Source organism: Elephas maximus, chromosome 20 (genome assembly GCF_024166365.1).
Source record: "Elephas maximus indicus isolate mEleMax1 chromosome 20, mEleMax1 primary haplotype, whole genome shotgun sequence".
Lineage (NCBI taxonomy): Eukaryota > Metazoa > Chordata > Mammalia > Proboscidea > Elephantidae > Elephas > Elephas maximus.
In genome coordinates this window covers 37,240,095-37,258,124 of record NC_064838.1, presented here as the reverse complement: position 1 = coordinate 37,258,124, position 18,030 = coordinate 37,240,095, and the positions used below count along the sequence as shown (strand labels likewise).

The 18,030-nt window shown below is 47.4% G+C and overlaps 2 protein-coding genes across 6 annotated transcripts in view; one reads left to right on the top strand and one right to left on the bottom strand.

The window, feature by feature from the left end:
• The window catches only part of SYN2 (synapsin II), a 197,795-nt gene that overhangs the window by 30,805 nt on the left and 148,960 nt on the right, over positions 1-18,030 (bottom strand). Inside the window, exons 3-6 of the mRNA XM_049861846.1 lie at positions 17,146-17,237; positions 14,781-14,937; positions 9,851-9,940; positions 235-297 (exon numbers count right to left, since the gene is read on the bottom strand). Of these exons, the coding sequence (XP_049717803.1) occupies positions 235-297; positions 9,851-9,940; positions 14,781-14,937; positions 17,146-17,237 (402 nt within the window). The remainder of the gene's footprint in view (positions 1-234; positions 298-9,850; positions 9,941-14,780; positions 14,938-17,145; positions 17,238-18,030) is intronic.
• Positions 1,506-18,030, top strand: part of TIMP4 (TIMP metallopeptidase inhibitor 4) — an 89,120-nt gene continuing 72,595 nt past the window's right edge. For 4 of the 5 annotated variants that reach the window (XM_049861876.1, XM_049861877.1, XM_049861875.1 and 1 more), the window contains exons 1-3: positions 1,506-2,096; positions 3,287-3,384; positions 3,803-3,917. In XM_049861876.1, the coding sequence (XP_049717833.1) occupies positions 1,958-2,096; positions 3,287-3,384; positions 3,803-3,917 (352 nt within the window). In that variant the 5' untranslated portion in view covers positions 1,506-1,957. Of the gene's footprint in view, positions 2,097-3,286; positions 3,385-3,802; positions 3,918-6,563; positions 6,689-7,351; positions 17,944-18,030 lie in introns of those variants that run through there. The other variant, XM_049861873.1, reaches the window with a different exon arrangement.

Genomic DNA, 18,030 nt, shown 5'->3' with positions numbered 1-18,030 from the left:
CCAGGAGACTAAGCAGGTAGCCTGCACTCTGTTTGTTGAAAGAGGCCTAGTCTGGCAACACTCATGCCTTCAGAAGGGACCAAAGCATCTTTTCCTTGGAAAGACTTTATCAATAACAGAGGCAGAAGAGCAGCCTACAAGTGAGCTCTCTGTACAGTGCCCTTTGAGCTTTCTCTCAGAACCTTCTTGGTCTCAGTCCTCAACGCTGGAGCTCAGCAGACCTCTCTGCCTTACCTTGCCCATCCCCGAGTGAGCGTGGCCAATCTTCACCACCACAGGGAATGTAGGCAGTGTCAGCTGGAAGCAGAGGAAAAAGGAATGAATTGGTCAGAGTGTGTTTGTCTCTGTGGAATCCCACAAATATTTTTATTGAGACTACCCTTGGAAAAAGGGTCCTTTAAAAAATGATTCCAAGCTACTTGCTTTACACATTGAAAAACTGAGGCCCATAGAGTGCCAGTAGCATGCCCAAAGTCACACAGCGTTATTAGTGGCGGAGATACAAGAACCTTGCTTCTCCTAGTTGTTACTCACCGTATCTTTAAAACTCATTGCTTCAGTCTTCTCTGCATTAGGCAAACCCTGGGCAGGACTGGCCCTCAGCCAGAGAGAACACGACAAAATGCATCTTTGAAGGAGTAAATTATATATATATGTAAATTATACCTCAAAAAACCTCACTTAAAAAATATATCTTTGGAATCTTAACATTCGTTTTTGGTGTGCCTCTCCCAGCTCTCAGTGCCCTCCTTCCCTCTCCAAATGTCCAGTTTTCCTGTACTGAGCCTGGTCCTCATCTCCCTCTTCTACACTCTCTTCATTGTTCAGCAACTCCCCAAGCCCACCACTAAACATGGCTTAGTATGCCAGCTTTGAGGTTGGAAAACAGCTGTTGCAAGAATTCAGAATGTTTTATAGAGGAGCAATACAAACTGGAAAGGCCTTAACCCAAAAGAATCATCCTTCAAAGGCAGAATTCCCAGCTGTTACAAAATGGCGATAGAAGAAGCAGCATAGTGGAGTGGAACGGGCACTAGACTAGATGCCAGGAGACTCATATTCAGGTCCCAGCCATCTGAGCACCTTTCTAAGCTGCCCCACCTTCTATAACATGTCAAAGCCCCCAGACAGCAGCGTCTTGAGATAGGAATCAGTATGGCCTAGGATATGGAGAGGGCTTTGAGGACCCAGGTTTTATTTTGAGCCCTCACCAAAGCATTGCCCCCAGCCATCGCAGAGGCTGAGGATCTGGGTATGGGAAAGGGTTTCTAAAGCACTGGCTGCTTTCTGACACCCCTCCCCACCCCCCAGCCAACAGAGCCAAGACACACTCGCACCCCAACTTTCTCTGTCCTATTCCATTACTGTTTGCTGTTGCTTTGGAGCCTCATAAATAGGGCATTGAAAACACTTCCTGCAGCTGAAAGAAGCCCTGAGTAGCTTGTCTCATTCCCAGTGTGCAGCTCAGCAAGGGGTCCGTCCTTCTCTGTCACTGTCTCTTTTGCCTGTTGTAATTCTGTCTGCCTCTCTCTGACTCTGCCTGCCTCACTCTTTCTGTCTCTCTCCTCACTCATGTTCCTTCTGCCTGAATCACAATCCTTCGGTCATTGTGCCCTCATGCATTTATCTTTGTCACTCTTTCTTTCTTTTTTTCTGCCTGTGACACCATTCCCTCTCCCTGTGCCTTAATATCTCAGGCGGGGAAACAGAGGCCAGGAGCCTCTCTCCTGACTTGCCTTTTTATCTTACTGAGCCTGCCGGTTAGGAGGGCCTCGGATCCTGCAGCCTCGGGTGGCCTAGAGCCAGGGGAGGGTGGAGTCCATCGGGGAGGGACTGGCCCTTGGGCCGCCCATAAAGCCTAGGGCGAGGGGCCCAACGCCTTCTGAAGGAGTCCTGGAGGGTCTGTTTGGTCTGACAGACCCCACAGGCTCCGGCGTGGTCGGCGCTCTGCGGTGTCATGCCCCGGGGCCCCCAGGCTGCGCCAGGCTGGGCGCTGTTGCTGCGGTTGCTGGCCCTGCTGCGGCCCCCCGCGCTGAGCGAGGCGTGCAGCTGCGCCCCTGCGCACCCCCAGCAGCACGTCTGCTATTCAGCGCTAGGTGAGTCGCGGGTCGCGAGCTCCACAGCAGGGGGTGAGGGGTTGGATAGGGCTGAGGAGCTAATCTGTTTAGTCTTGGATTCGGGATGGAAAGGGAGGAGCTCAAATACCCACACTCCTTGCCTCCTGCTGGGCAAGGGCAGCTGTGCAAGTGCAGAGCCTGGCTGGTTTGTAAAGAAATAATGATTGTCAGGGGTCTGGGGGAGGGGCGGAGTGGGAGGGGAAGCCCCTCCTCCAATACGGAACGAAGTGACACCAGAGCGATCCAGTAATTCTGAACTACTGGATGTGTGTCGGGGGCTTGGGGTGGAAGTAGTGGTGGCTTACATTATAAACATCCTGTCTCAGCGTCCTTGCCTGCAACTGTGGTTGCCACCATGCCCCCACTCCAAAGAACACGTTTTGACATTTCTTTTCCCTCTGCCTGGAATGCCCTTTGCTCTGGTAAACTCCTGTTCATCCTTCACTGCCTAACTCAGGTATTCCCTCTTCCCTGAGGCGTCCTGACTCCCACTTACCTCCCTGGTCCTTTCACAACACCTCTTAACATCTTTGTGCTCCTCCTATACTGTGCTGTCGTTCTTTATACGTGTATTCTGTGCTAAACCATGAGTTCTGCAGGAGGGGGACCCTGCTTTAGGTCAATGGGCCTAGTGCCTAGTGCAAAGCCAGGCACAGAGGAGGAACTTCATAGGCAGTTTCTGACTAATGCTGCAATGGCAAGGATGGGCTGCCTTGGTGCAGGTTCAGAATATGTTCTAACTCAATAAGTATTTACTAGTATCAACTCTGGCAGGCACTGTTTGAGGTCTGGGGCTACATCAACAACTGAGCAGCAGCACACTGACCTCAAGGGGCACCTCTTCCTCCCTGTCCTCTGACTCCCACCTTTATCCTACTGCAGCCCAGGGCTATGGAGGACTAGAGCTCTTATTACTAACAGGTTCAAAAAGGCAGAAAGAGATTATAGGACCCCTGAGAGGCCAGAGGGGTTTAGAATCTGAGCAGCCACTACATGGGAGGAGTTTCCAGTCCCCACTCACATACACGGTCCTCCTCCTTACAACCCAACAGCACCTAAGCCAAGAACTCCCTCACAAAATTCACCAGAGGCCCCACTATCTTATAACATCCAGATCCCACAGGGATTGCTCCCACTGATTGCTGAAGGTTCCATCTTTTCCTGTGCAGTGATCCGGGCCAAAATCGCCAGTGAGAAGGTAGTTCCTGCCAGTGCAGACCCTGCCAACACCCAAAAAATGATCCGGTATGAAATCAAACAGATAAAGGTACATGAGGACAGGACAGAGCATTTATCCCCTTGGGCTGGCGGAGGGAATGGGGTCTGTGTTCTGGGAGGGGTGGGGCTTGTACGTATCAGGTGACCTGGTTCAGTGAGTGGTCCTTGGGAATAGATGCTGAAATGGAAGCAGATGAGATCTTGGGAACAGGGCCCATGGGATCCAAGTGACAGTGCTAGATAGTACCTCAGTGGCCATCTTGTCCCATAGCTTTCCGTGCTCAGGGCCACTGGAGGTACCTCCCCTCTCACTGGAATAACCCAAGGTTATTTAGAAATGACCCAGCTGGGCCATCTGTGTACACCAACTCTTGAACTCGCCTTTAGTTTGTTAGACTGAGGAATGAGAACTTTTTGCCTGTAAAGATATAAAGTACTCACTGGCTCCATTCGGCTTTGCCTTTCAGATGTTTAAAGGGTTTGAGAAAGTCAAGGATGTTCAGTATATCTATACACCTCTGGATTCCTCTCTCTGTGGTGTGAAACTAGAAGCCAACAGTCAGAAACAATATCTCTTGACTGGTAAGTTCAAGACCAGCCACTGGGCTTAATAGAGCCTGTTTCGCGAGGAGGTCGGTCAGGGAGGAGCCAGGGGGCTTCCTTGGGCAGCAGGCTGAGCCAGTGGCGTTTGCTTAGGCGTAGAAGGGAGCTTTGTTAGTGAGAGGCAGCTTCTGGCTACTGGGGCAGCCTTTTGAGTTGGGAGGAGCCTTGGTAACTTCCCTTTCAATGGAAGAATCCTTATTACAGTGACTTTGGCCACTGCTTCAACATTTCAAGGACAGTTTGCTCTCCCAGCCTAGGGCAGCTGGTTCCATTTGCAAACACTTTTAATTGGCATAAGTTTTTTGGTACCTTGAGCCAAACTCTGTCCCTCTTAAGTCACCTTTTGAAGGTTCAGCTCTACTTTCTGCCCCATGATGGCAGAAATAGCCACATGCACCCTTGCTTGAGGTCTGCTTTTTTTCCAGGCTGAGCTCTTCCTTGTAAGCCATGGTTCCCAGAACCCTTTATACCCTGTCCTTGCAGCACAAGGCCCGGAACCGGACACAATACCATAGGTGAGGTATTAGCCTCACAGAGTAAAGGAGGATTGCGTGTGCACACACACCCCATATTTACTGTAACCTACGTGTACAGCCACATCAGGTCATGCTCTTGGCTCACAGCAGGCCTGTGTGGCTGACTCACAGCCCAGGCCTATTCTGGGGCATAGCAAAGCACAGCCTAACAGGAGCCTGTAGTTTAACACGGTTCTGTCTCCATGAACTTGGGCCCAGGCATGTCTCCCTCATACTGAATTTCTTGGGGCAAAACAGTTAAAGAACTACATGAGAATATGACTCCATAATTGAATGAATGCAGTGCAAAATTATTTTGAGAATAATTCAGGGAAAGGAGGTATTTGTGCGGTTGCGCATGACTAGGGAAGACCTCATTGTGTAAGCAGGATCTAAACTTGCCTCAAGGATTAAAAGATTTAGCAAGAGGGAGAGGAAAAGGAAAACCACAGGAGGTAGGAGAGCAGGTAGTGGAATTCCACCATCCATCCATCTTTCAGCAATGAATAAGCCAGGCCTTGGGTGGGAGAGTGGAGATTCAGTAACAAGTCACAGTCCTCAAAGAGTCCACAGTCCAAACATGGCTTTTGGGAAGTGGTAGACATTGGAGGCCACAATAGAAGGAGCTCTCCAGCTCCCCTACCTTCACATCTAGGGGTGTGAAATTTGGCTGGGCTGGGGAGCCTCTGGATGGGAGAGGTGAAAGCAGGCATGCCACTGAGCCCCCAGGTCCTAGGACTAGCAGACCAGGCCTTTCAAGTTTGGTTATCCCACTTCCTTCCTAAGCATCTACCCTCTGTGTGTCTAGCCCTTTGCTAGGCACTGAGGTGCATCAGGGGCAGCAGGAGACATGGTCTCTGCCCTCAAGGTGGTCAAGGTCTAACCAAGGGTGGGTGTGGGGATAAATGATGAAACACAAGTCTATGAAAAGTCATCAGTGGCACCCATGCCCTTCAGGAGAAGGTACAAGCTCCTTCACCTGATCTTGAAAGCCCTTTGTGACCTGAACACTGCTGTCCTCTCCAGCTGTCTCTTGTTAGTGGCAGTTCTCAGTCCCTTGCTTGCCCTAGAGCTGAACTAAACTACTTGCAGTTGCAGAAAATGTTCTGTTGGGCTGTGTTCCTCTGCCTTTGCACAGAAGTGTCCCAATGACCAGAAGTACTTCCTCCCAACTGTCTAGCAGGTGAACGCCTACCCATTCCTTCAAGGCCCAGCTTAAATATCATCTTCTCTTTGATACTTTCCTTGCCCCCTGCCCCTTCTATGTACAGATATAACATTCCTTTCCTTTGTTCTTTTACTAGAATCACACAATAGTGTAATTTTTGCCTACTTATCTGTCTACTGTACTAGTTTTTAAGCTCCTTGGGGGAAGACAGCCTGTTATACTTATTTCTACATTCCTGGTTTGAGGTCAGAGTAGGAGCTCAGTGAGTTCAAAGAGAGGTATGGGCTAGAGTGGTCACAGATGGCTTTGAAGATGAGGTAGTACTGCAAATGGTCCTTGAACGATGGGGAGGAGTTTGGTAAGCAAAGAAGAGGGGAGGGCATTCCTATGGGGAAGGGGAAAGACTTCTAAAATAGGTATCCAAGGGGTGGGAAACTGGCCTGTGTAGATATTGTGGGATGGGGCTGGAAAGTGGAGGGACCTATTATTTATTGAACATCTTCTGTAGGCCCAGAACTATGCTGGGAACTTTACAGGCATTCTCTCACTGAATTCTCGTAACAACCTTATTATCCTCATCTTCAATTGAGAGGTTCTGTGACATTTTAAAGGTCACACCATTAGTAAATGATAGAAAAGAAGGGTGTCCCAACCAGAGTCTGACTTCAAAACCTATGCTATTCTCTTTGCACTATGGTAAAGAAAAGGCCTTGAATTCATCAGATCCCATAACTCTCTTTCATACAAATACAATCTGTTAATTTCCTTGTTGTAAAGGGTACAGGGGTTTGTCTAGTTCCTTCACTGAGCTCCATGTACCCACTGCTACCAAAATGCCGATGAAGAAGCTGCAATTCTGGGCTCCTCAAGAAGCTGGGCTCTTGGAGTTCCAGGAGCTAACTGTGAGCTTGACACTAGGCTATCTTCCATCTCCCCTTAAAGGTCAGGTCCTTAATGATGGAAAAGTCTTCATCCATCTGTGCAACTACATCGAACCCTGGGAGAACCTGTCCTTGTTGCAGAGGGAAAGTCTGAATCATCATTACCATCTAAACTGTGGCTGCCAAGTAAGGGATTGTCCATTTCCAAGGTCTTTTGGGGGTGGGAAGAGGGCCCTGAGCCTTGCAGCACAGCCTTCATCTGTTCCTTCTTGCATGCATGCATTTTTTCACTTGCTCAAAAAATAAATAAATAAATAATTAAAAAAATTTTTTTTTTTTCTACATCTACTGGAGATCTGCCATAGATCAGGCACTGTATGAAGCTGGGGATGGGAAAGTAAGATGGTCCATTGTCCCTGACCTCAAAGTACTTACCATTTGGCTGTGAAGGAGGTCATCATACAAGGCAGACTGAGATAATAATAATACAACAGCTGTCATATAGTGTGTGTGCTCTTTGCCAGACCCTGTAATGGCAACTTTGTAAAGAATATTTAATTTAGTCTTTATAAGGAATTAAGATTTCCATTTTAAGTGACTTGCTTGAGGTCAGACCCTCAGGTCTGTCTGACTCCAGAGATGCCGTTAGGGAGGCAAAATTTCACGTGAGAACACAGAGGAAAAAAAATCAGGGGAAAGTTTGGGGACTAGGAAAGGCTTCATAAGGCACGGGGCAACTGAGAGGGGCTGTAAGGATGTGTAGAAGTCGAAAGGCAGTAATGGAGGAAGAAGTACCATGCACATGGAGGGCACTCTTCTCACTTTGATGTTGTATGGCCATGACTCTAGATCACCACCTGCTATACAGTGCCCTGCACCATCTCGGCCCCCAACGAGTGCCTCTGGACAGACTGGCTATTGCAGCGGAAGCTCTATGGGTACCAGGCCCAGAATTATGTTTGTGTGAAGCATGTTGATGGCACCTGCAGCTGGTACCGGGGCCGCCTGCCCCTCAGGAAGGAGTTTGTGGACATCATCCAGCCCTAGGGACCAGTGGCTACCTCATCCCCCTGAGAGTTCTGAAGACCAAGCTAGTTCTTCCCTGCAGACCTCTGACCATCACCACCTGCCTCATCACTTCCAGACAGTGGGAAGTATCAAGCGGACAATCTGCCAGGGCTTAAGGCAGGGATGGGGGCACATTACAGCTTGTATCCAAGATTCCAGCCCAGAACCTGTCAAGAGCTAGGGAAGGTCACATGACTTTTCTGTCCGGTTCTCAGCCTTTCTCCCCTGCCTCTCAACCCCTTTAGTCTAGCTTGTGCCTCTTACTGAGAGTTTCCCCTTGATTCTGGCTCAGTTTATTTGCGAAAGCCATTCATTCCCCCCCAAAGTGTGTTTTCTTTTGTCTTAACTGATTTGATAGGGGAGAAATGGTGAATATTATACATGTAAGATGGTGTAGTCTTGTGATGTACAACATCAGAAGGTGGTTGACAGTATCATAAACAGGCTGACTTGGGGCAATGAAAAGAACAGTATACCATGGCTGTGTATCCTCTACCCCTCCTGCCTCAACTCATCCTGATCCTCTGAGATACTTTCATCTGTCTGTAGGAGTGACTTGGGGGTAGAGAGTCACTCAATATGACAGCTAGAAGGGTCTAACCTCCCTCCTCATACTGGAGTCCCCACTATACCATTCCTGGCAGAGGGTCCGACCCAGTTAACTCATCTCTTTAGACAGGAATAGACTTAGATATTGACTCTCCAGGTTAACTATCCCCAGTGCCCTCAAATGATGTCCACAAGGCTTTTCTCCTATCTCTTTTATCCATTCTGCCACTCTGTCTTTTTATTGGTGCATTTAGCCCGTTTACATTCAGTGTAATTATTGATAGGTTCTCCTATCTCCCTTAAAGAGTCCTTCTCTACTAGATTACTAATGTCTTTGTTCCCACTTCAGAGCTCTTTTTAATACCAAAATTCCTTTCTCTTGTACAATTTAAATCCTCTTCATCAGATTTTTGACACTCCAGAGAGATCTTATGAAGTCCTCTCTTGAGGGCAAAGTTTGGATGAGGGACAGAAGAGAAATAACATAAAATATGATAGGTAGGAAATATACTTTACAACTGTTATTTTTTACAGTGGCCAGCCCTGTGTATGTGTTGCAGCAGGAAAAAGCCAGCTTTGATACCCCAGAGAGCACCCCCATCCTTCAGCTCATTCCCCTCACCACTGTGTCCTGGACTCCCAGAGACCTCCGGGCAGAGGCTTCTTAGGGCTCCTTAGCCTCTGCAAGGCTTCCTGACTTGCCTGAAAGGGAAAGCCCTGATGTTGGCCTCACGGATTTATTAAGGACAGGGGCTTAAAATTCCAGACTTTTTCCCTGGGGAAGCTGTGGCAAAGATGAAGGAGATGGTTCTTTTAAAGGCCCAAGGTTGTTATTCATCTTCTGTGTGTGGTTTGCCGATGAGCAGAGCCATGCACAATGTGGCAGAGGAAGGCTCTGGATTCATAGAAATGGTACAGGTGGTGATCTGTTTTGGAGAAGGGCGTTGGAAGGGAAACAAACATGATCTCTGTCCCAGAGTACAACGCTTAGAACACTTGGCAGAAAATCTCCACTGGTGGGTTAAGCAGGATCACAACCTGACCACACAGGCCTGGGGCAGAGGATGTGGGAACATGGGAGAAGAAGAAAGTTTTGAGTTCTAGGTTGCCGTGGAGGAAAAACATTAGCAATAGCCTCCTTACCAACCAATCATCGCACCTTTCTGCTCCCTCTGACATCCTAGGGTGGCCTGAGAAGGCATAGGGTTAACCTGAGCCTTATCACAGTCTTGAGGAAGCCAAGGAAAGGAAGAGTCTGGTGAATAATAGCAGAAACAATACCTTACATCTGGGGAGTGCTTTACACTTTTCCAGAAGGCTATTACTTAAAGCATCTCATTTAATTTTGTAAGTACCATATTAGATATCCTGGTCAGGAATAATTATGCCCACTTGACTCTCCTCTCAGGACACTGACAGATGGTGAGGGAGGGTAACTGGTCCAATGGCAGAGCTCGGGCTAGAATCGGAGCAGTGGGAACTTCTGATTGTTGGTCCATAGGTTTGTTACTTTTTCTTCCCTTGTTTCTGCTCTTCTCTATCCTGTCTCCAGATTTTGAAGACAAGCTAAAATACAGCCACTCCCGCCCCATAATGCAGCTCCATAGTCCAACCCCAATGGGGTCTTTGGGGTTGAGATGCTGAGGCCCTTGCCAGGGCCCCATTGTCACCGTGTGGCTAAGTTCGGAGTGGAAACAACAGAGAGACCAAAGTCCCCACTCAGCCACCTACCATCTCTTTGTGGTTGGGATAGTAAGTCTGCTCAATGAGTGGGAACTTTTCTCCTCCCAGTGTCTTGTAAATGGCCACCATCTGGGCAAACTGCAAAAGAGAAGCAAATGTTTAAGTTTATTTAAGACAACTTTGGGAACAGACAGATAAAACATCAGTCAACCAAACAAATATTTATTGAAAATTTGCTCTGTTGAGGGCTTTGTGCTAAGTGCTTTGAGGATATAAAAAAGGTGTACAATTCCCATCCTCAAGGAACATATGGTTTAGTTGGGGGAGGGAGAAAGAGTGAACTAACATACATTATTTACCCACTTTTAATGGTATTTAATTCAATCCTCATATCAAATGGATGAACTAGGTATTTATCATCTTCATTTTACATATAAGGCTCAGAGAGGGTCAGTAACGTATCTAAAGTCACAGAGCTGCAAAGAGGTGAAGTTAGGATTGAAACTTGGGTCTCTTGACCCACGAGATGATGGTAAAAGATGAGCTGAATAGCTCATGGCCAAGTCATGGGAGTTCAAATGTCAGATAAAGGAACTGTAGCTTTTTTCAATACACAGTATGGAGTCATCAGATTTTGAGCAGTGATGTCATGAGTGGACCTGTTCTTCAGGAAGATTTAGATGGTCACAGTATACAGGATAGACAGACCCAGTATTTCTGGGACTTACTAGCTATCCAAAGACTGAACTCACTGGAACTTCTCCTACCTATGAGAAACTAGAACAGTTCCATGGTGAGGAGGAGCTCATACATACAGTGTCAGGGTTAAAAGGTCTTTGGCAACATCTAGCATCACCCTCTACCCTCCCCCTGCCACACACACATTCTATACATGAGGAAACCGAGGCACAGAAGTCACTTGCTCAAGGTCACACGGTAGTTGAGCCAGATTTATTCCCAATCCTTAATTCTCCCTACTCCTTCAAGTAGCTGCCTTTCAGGCTCTGCAGACACCATGTTCTTCCTACAGGAAACACAAAGGACCCCTGCTCAGTCCTTTCATACACCACCCACATACCCATCCCTGGTGCCCTGGCAGCTGGGAGAATCCAGTGTCTTCTCTCTAGTACTACTGGATTAGTTCACACTCCATGCCACCTGAATCTGGAATTCCTAGGAGAAAATGTTGCCAGATCAAAATTATCTCTTTTTACCAGAGAAGGGGAAGCTAGAACATTTTTTAAAAGCTCATGTCTTGTTCTCTAAAAGGGATGTCGGCACATAAGCCATTGAAGGTGAGGTGGGCTAGGGCAGTAAAAGTTCAGAACAGGGTTGTTAAAAAACTGCAGTCTTCTGGTTCTTGTTCTGCCTCTAATTTGCTAAGTGTCCTTGGTCAAATTTTCCTCTCTGGGCCTCATTTTCTTCATATATAAAATGAGATGGTTGAATTTGATTGGTTCCTTAACCTTTTTACCACACACACACACACACACACAAAATCCTTTTGTTATATTTCCTCTCAAACTCCATTATAAAACAGCATTTTAAGTGATGACTTGTTGTGGTCCTTTTGTGGGTAAATATAGAACTTTGTCACCATTTTTGAAATGCTAGAAAACACTGGAATTCTTGGCTTACTCCTTTAGTGACACACAGTTGGTGATTCTAGATCCCTAAGGCCTCCTCCAGGACTGAAAGTATGATTCATGGGCTCTCAACCTCTAAAGATTTTATTGTTGAAAGAGACTTTAGAGAGCCTCTAGACTAGCCCTCTCCTTTTATAAATGAGGAGATTGAGGCTAGGAAGCAGGGACAGGGTAGGCTCCCAGACCACACCTGGAGTTGGGCTGAGCTGGGACAGCACCCAGGTCTCTTTTCACCTTGCCCAGCGCATTCTCCATTATACCTTGCTGTCACACCATTCTTTGGTTTTTCAGCTTGCTTTGACCATCAAGACCAATCCCTCGGACCTTTCCTGCCTTCTTATATTCTCCCCACCACCTAATCTGATCTTTAAGTCCTGCCTGCCCACCTGAGCCTGGCTGGACTCCTGCTGTGCCTCTGGATACCTGCCTAAACTTTCAAGGCTCTCCAGCATCCTCAGAGTGCTGGTGCCAGCTCTGCCTAATGACCTCTGTCCTGCTGCAGCCCACATGTTGGCATGCCACCAAGCCATGCAGAGCCCTATCTTCCCAGCATGTGGGAGAGCTACACAGACACCTCACGGATGCCAAGAGAGCCCATGGCTGACTCCCAGAGCCCTGGGGCAGCCAACATCAAAATGGCAGCCAGTTCCCAGGCACTTGTTGAGTTCCTGGGAGCTCACCCCACCCCCCTACACCTGAACTCCAGCAGTACCTGTCTGCTCAAGGTACTAACCCTTGTCTCCCAGGAAACTTAAAATCTAAGTAACGGCCACATAGTCACTGATTAAATAAATGTAGTATCTGATAAGCGCTATTTCCTCTATGCATAGACAAAAGAATGAATTTGGAAGCCGAAGTGGTATTGGCAATGAGGAGGAAGATAGGTTCATTATAACCATTTATCCAATGAATCAAGAAAGACTTTCTTGAAAGAGATAGGATTTCAAGATCAGTTTGAATAATATATTGTCCTTACCTCTCCTGGAAATAAAAAGCTTTAATTCAACCCTGATGCATCTGTCTCCTAAAGACCCATAAAGAGCGACAGGAATTTCAGATACATTCATAATAATAAGGGGTAGTGGCATTCTTACTTTCTCTGGAATGCTGCTTCCATTGACAGGCTCACTTCTGCTTCTGAAATCCCTAGTGTACCTACCCTGGCTAATCTCAAAGATCTCAGAGACACACTGATGCAAGGCAGAGCCTTTTCCAGTGCAACTGAAGCCTCTCCTCACACCTTGAGCAGCCGCAGTAAAGACATTTAGAAAACAGGAGCCAAAGTCATCATCTCAGAGGGACCCTCCCTTCACAGTCACAATGGCCCACTCCCATTAACAGGCAGAGAACAGTATGTAAAAATGTCATTTGTGTGTCAGCTGCTTAGTGAAACTGAAGGGAGACTTGGTGTCTGGCCAGAGAGACCTGCAGTTCTCATGCAATGCTGAAGGCAATGTGCTGGGATTGTGAATGGTGAGAATGTGAACCCTCACCAGACCCCAGATCCCAGAAGGGGCACAGGTCTCCCCATCCTCCCCTCTGGCCTCTGGCACAGTTTAGGAATAGAGAGCAGGGAACTTGTTTCTTTAAGATCCTGAATACTAGGGGACTATAACATTCAGACTGGTGTTACAGTCCCCTAGCAGTGGTAGCAGGCTCTGAAGGTCTGGGAGAGTGGCAGGTACTACTACTGTTCCCAATCTACAAAGAAACTTGGGCACTGACAGGTTTAGTCATAGTGCTGGTAAGTAGTGAAATCACCCAGAAAAAGCTGCATGGCTATGAGGGATCCAAATTCTAACAGGTATTGGGGCGGGGGGCGGGGTGGTGGTGAGGGCAATATGTGCAGTAGGGATGGCCGTGTGACTAAGGAGAAAGGGAAGGTCCTCAGAAAAGAAACTTGGTGAAAGCCTCACATGTGCTCTATGATTAACAACACAGTCAAATCACACGACCCTTTTAGCCTTGTTCCTGTAGAACTCTTAGGATTCCAGGTGCCTCGGGCCACTCGCTGGGAAAGGCTGAACAAGTGGAGCTCTGGAACCCAAGCCACTCTCCTTAACCATAGCAACAACCAGATCTTCTGACTCCTTGGTCATTGGTCTTTCTCTCACACTGTAAGGTCTCCCTGGCTTCCAAGAGGACAAGAAAGCTATTCAGGTGTGTAAGGGGAGGGGGGAAGATCAAGAGCAGAGTTGATGGATCCAATTGTTTAAAAAAACACCATCTCCAGCCCTTGAGGAGTGGAGAGGCTTGGAGTCCAGGAACTTCCTGGAACCAAGACAAGCCTGAGGGTGTGACAGCTGAAATGTGATTTTGCAAAACAAGAAGACAAAGATGTGATTGGGGTAGATGTTTCCTCAGAGAGAGCTAGCCCGGAGCAGCAGAGTGAGGGGAGCTGGATCCCCTCGGCTGTCAGAGGGGAGGCCAGGGTGCCTAGTAGCCATCACAGGTCACTGTCCCACTACCCCTACTCCTCTCTTTGTAAAAGTTCCACTGTTTTTCCAGATTTCCAGACTGGCCAAGGAAGCAAAAACCAGACCAGCTTTTTCCTTACACAGTAACCCATTCCAGATGAGAGGCAGTGTGCTCTAGAGAAATCCTGGCTTTGTAACTTTGGCAAGTTACTTAACCCTTTCTGGGTCTCATGTCTCTGCAAAAAGTGATAATAATGAAAAAATATCATCCTTGTAAGGTTATTGTGAGGATTCAAGGAAATTAATGTAGGAAAATCTCAGAAGTTGGCACCATGTAGTAGGTGGTTTTATACTCATTACTTTCCTTCTTTAATTTTCACTTTTCTACTATGAGGTAGTAGGATTTGATGATCTCCAAGGGCATTTCCATCTCATTAAGTGTCTGATTCACATGTATGTGGATAAATCTCATTTTAAGTTTGCTGAAACAGGTGGTAGGATACTCTGTGATTAACACTGCTCTGAGCCGGACCATTCTCTTGGTCCCTAATGGCCTCAGGCCTTTCCAATAGCTAGACCATTCTAAGAGACAAGAAACAGGCATTTTTATGTTGCAATCCATGGCCAAGGACAGAGTCCACAGGCCTGTAAGGGCTTATTCACAGAATCTTTGTAGAACTGTGTTGTGAGGCCAAAGGTCTACTCTGTAGCAAAGGTCACCGAGCACATGACATGTAATAAAGTGCTACCATGATATCGTGCCCTGCTCCATATCCCAGCTGAAGCTCCTCTCAGATCCTCAGCTGGTACCCACTGGGACTAGATCCCTCCTGGGAATGATCCCTCCTAGGGAATTAGAAGATGGAAGGGCCTGGATCTTACCCTTTTAGCCAGGGGAAGGGAGCACTCACTCACCACCCATGGTTTGTCACAGAAGTTGTAAATGGATTCCAGCGAGTTGATGCTGGGGAGGCCTGCATACTGCATGCCGATGATCAGATGGCGAAAGTCTTCATTCTCCGCCATGCCAAATGCATGCTGCCGGATGAGCACAAAGTCTGGCCGGAAGGACCTGGTAAGAATGCAGAGGCAGGCTTGCCATTAACCAGCACCTCGGGCCAGGCATCATCTTGTCTCCCATTTCCAAAGCCCAAGACAGACATACAGTCCGTGCCCCTCATTTTCTTGTTATTTTTCCGTTATGGACTGGGAAATGAGGTTTTATGGCCAATCGGCATTTTCCCAAGGAGATTTGGGGAACAGATCCTAAAATTTCCTCATTCTTCTGGGTCAAGCAGTGCCTTTGTCTAAGGTACAAATACCCTCAAGAGGAAAGAAACACTTTTAGACCCTTACACCTTAAGTGAAAAAGAATGTTCCCTGTCTTCATGGGACAGTATGAGAACCTGAGGCCCCTTGTGGCTCCAGAGCTGGTACTCAACGTAGGTTCCGGCAGACTTTCAAGTCAACGCACTTGGCTGACGTCACCACACAGCCACGGGGAGATCGCCAATCTCAGCGTCCTGTTCTTAGTTCTTAACACTTCTCCTTAAAATAGGGAATGCCCTCATCAGGCCTGCAGGAGAGCAAGGGCCAGGCTGGCTGAGGACAGATGCCAGACTTCCCAATGTTATTCTTCCAAAGGAGACGCTAGGGAGGGGTACAAATATTTTTTGCAGAATTGAGGTTGAGCAACGGCTACAGGAAGCACTGAGAGTACAGAATGTTCCCGTGCGTGGGAAACCTCCCTGCATTTCACCTCGAGCCAGCAAAACTCCTTTCAATTGCTCCATAGGACCGGGGCCCCTGTCTTCATGCCCTGCCTTCGGTGGAACCCCACCTTCCCAAAGAGGTAGTTCTGGGGCAGCATCTGTCCCCAAAGCACTAGGGCTCAGCGGTTTCACATCATGTGCCCAGGCACCCATCTAACCCCACCTACAGATCCAGCCTCACCCCAGGCTAAATAGTTGGCCTTTTAGAGTGAGGGTGCAGAAGCCCTCCTGAGTCATTCAGGGGACTTAGTATCAAGTCAGCATGGTATCTGCTGCAGCTACTCTGACCTCCTTGTGCCCCAGTTTTGGGAAGTTGGTTACGGCTGTATTCCTGACAGCAAACTCCAACCCTGTATCCCAGTTATAGGGTTTGAGATATAGACTGTGGCCAACTTCTGAGTTCCTATGCTGATGCTTGGAAGGGCCTGCCTTAGTCTTCCCAGATCCCTCCAGGAGTCCTGCCACTGGACCTTTCTGTCACCACCTGCTTGTCTGCCTGCAGTTCCATGACTCACTCTACCTGAAGTTAAAGGAGCCTGTCCATTCTCTCTTGTAATACCTCCCTGCTCTCACTGTCCACCTGAAGGGACATCTGTTTTTCTGTCCTCCACCGGAGGATGGACAACCTCACACCCCCAGTCTTGCCTTTCCTGCCACTTACCTATTTCCTATCAGACCTTGGAGGCCTCAGAGTACTGCCGATTGAGATGGGGACAGGGTGAGGTAGAGAAGACTCTTCTTGGACTGTGATGTCTGAACACCTGAAGCCATACTGAGCTCCTCGGAAGGATTATACTATGAGAACCATTTTCTGCCATCTGGAATTCTTATCACCACCCTCACAGAATTGTGAGTATTAAATTTGATCACATCTGTAAGGCACCCAGCACAATACCTGATATATAAGTGCTCAATAATTGCTAACTCTCTTCCACCTGCAATGTCTCTTCCAAACCTGGGCTTTCCTATCAGACTTCCAAGTTCCCAGGGGTGAGAGATATTGACAGAACACAGCACTGGGAGTCAGGAGAGCTCACACAGAATACAGGCTCTGTTATAAACTCACTAGTTGAATCTGAGCAAATCAGCTGTAAAGGGAGTTTGAACTAGGTTAGAGGTTTTCCTACTTTTTTTTTTTTTTAAGTAACGGAACCCTGTTTTCCAGGAGAAATTTATGCAGAGATAAAAGCACAGAGCTGTATTGGCTGAGTTGGGGCAGGGGTCCCAGAACCTCTTTGGCAGGAATTCATTTGCCTCTATGGGAGCTCTGAGTCTGTGAAGCTTAAGGTCCTCTCTCTCTGTCATTGGACTAAGAGCTCCCTGAAGGCAGGAGCTGGTCTTCTCTGCCTGCTTCTACCACTTCCACACGGCACACCTCACGGACTCCTCTACACCATCCACAGAGCAGCTATCCCACTCCATTTCCTGACATTGACACTGCTTCCTCAAGCTGGAAGTGGTAACTCTGGAGACAGTGACAGTGACCTTGAGGACAGAAAGTACCTTACCGGACCACCTTCGTGCCATTCCGGAGTACCTGCATATCCACAGCATAGGTCCCATCTGCATGGGCCACCAGGTTGAGCTCTGAAAATTCTGCCTGGAAAATAACAGTGGGGAAATAAGCCCACAATCCTGACTTTGCCAAGCCCTCCATGTAACAGCAGCAGCACTCCCATCACCAAACATCTACTTACAGTCTTCAAAGCACTTTCACATACTCATCTCATCTGAATCTCATAGCAACTCTATAAGGCAGGTGGGGCAGAAATAATTATCCCCATTTACCAAAGGAGAAAACCGAGCCTCAGAGCAATCAAGGGACTTTTCTGGACAAGCAACACATTGTTGGCAGAGACAAGAGCAAAACTCAGGTCTATTGACTCACAGCCCAGCATGCTTTGTGCTACCTCTCTAAGGAGCAAGAGTGTTTGTGCGGCAAACGTCCCTTTTGTGAGTTTCAACATAAATGCACTAAGTTTTAGTTTAGGTAACTGAGTATTAGTTCAGCACCCAACTAGCTGCATAAGATGTCAGGCAAATTATTTGTCCTCTCTGGGTTTCAGCTTCCCTTGTCTATTTAATGGGAAAAATTCTTATCAACCCTATCTGACAAGTTGTTTTAAGAACTGAATGTGATGTGGGCAGGAAAGTACTTTATAAATCATGACACACTGTGTAAGGAAAATACATGCATTGTTTAAACTGAACACCCCATCCTCTGCCCCCTCCAATGGATATGACTATTTACCATGAAGCAAGGAGAGAGGAAGATAAAAAATGGGCCACCTTACCCTTTTTTTTTTTTTTTTTTTTTACCCTTTCAGGACTTCACTGCACTAAAATAAGGAGGTGTTCTTTTTTCTAAGCTCCCTCTCAATCAGCCTCATGGC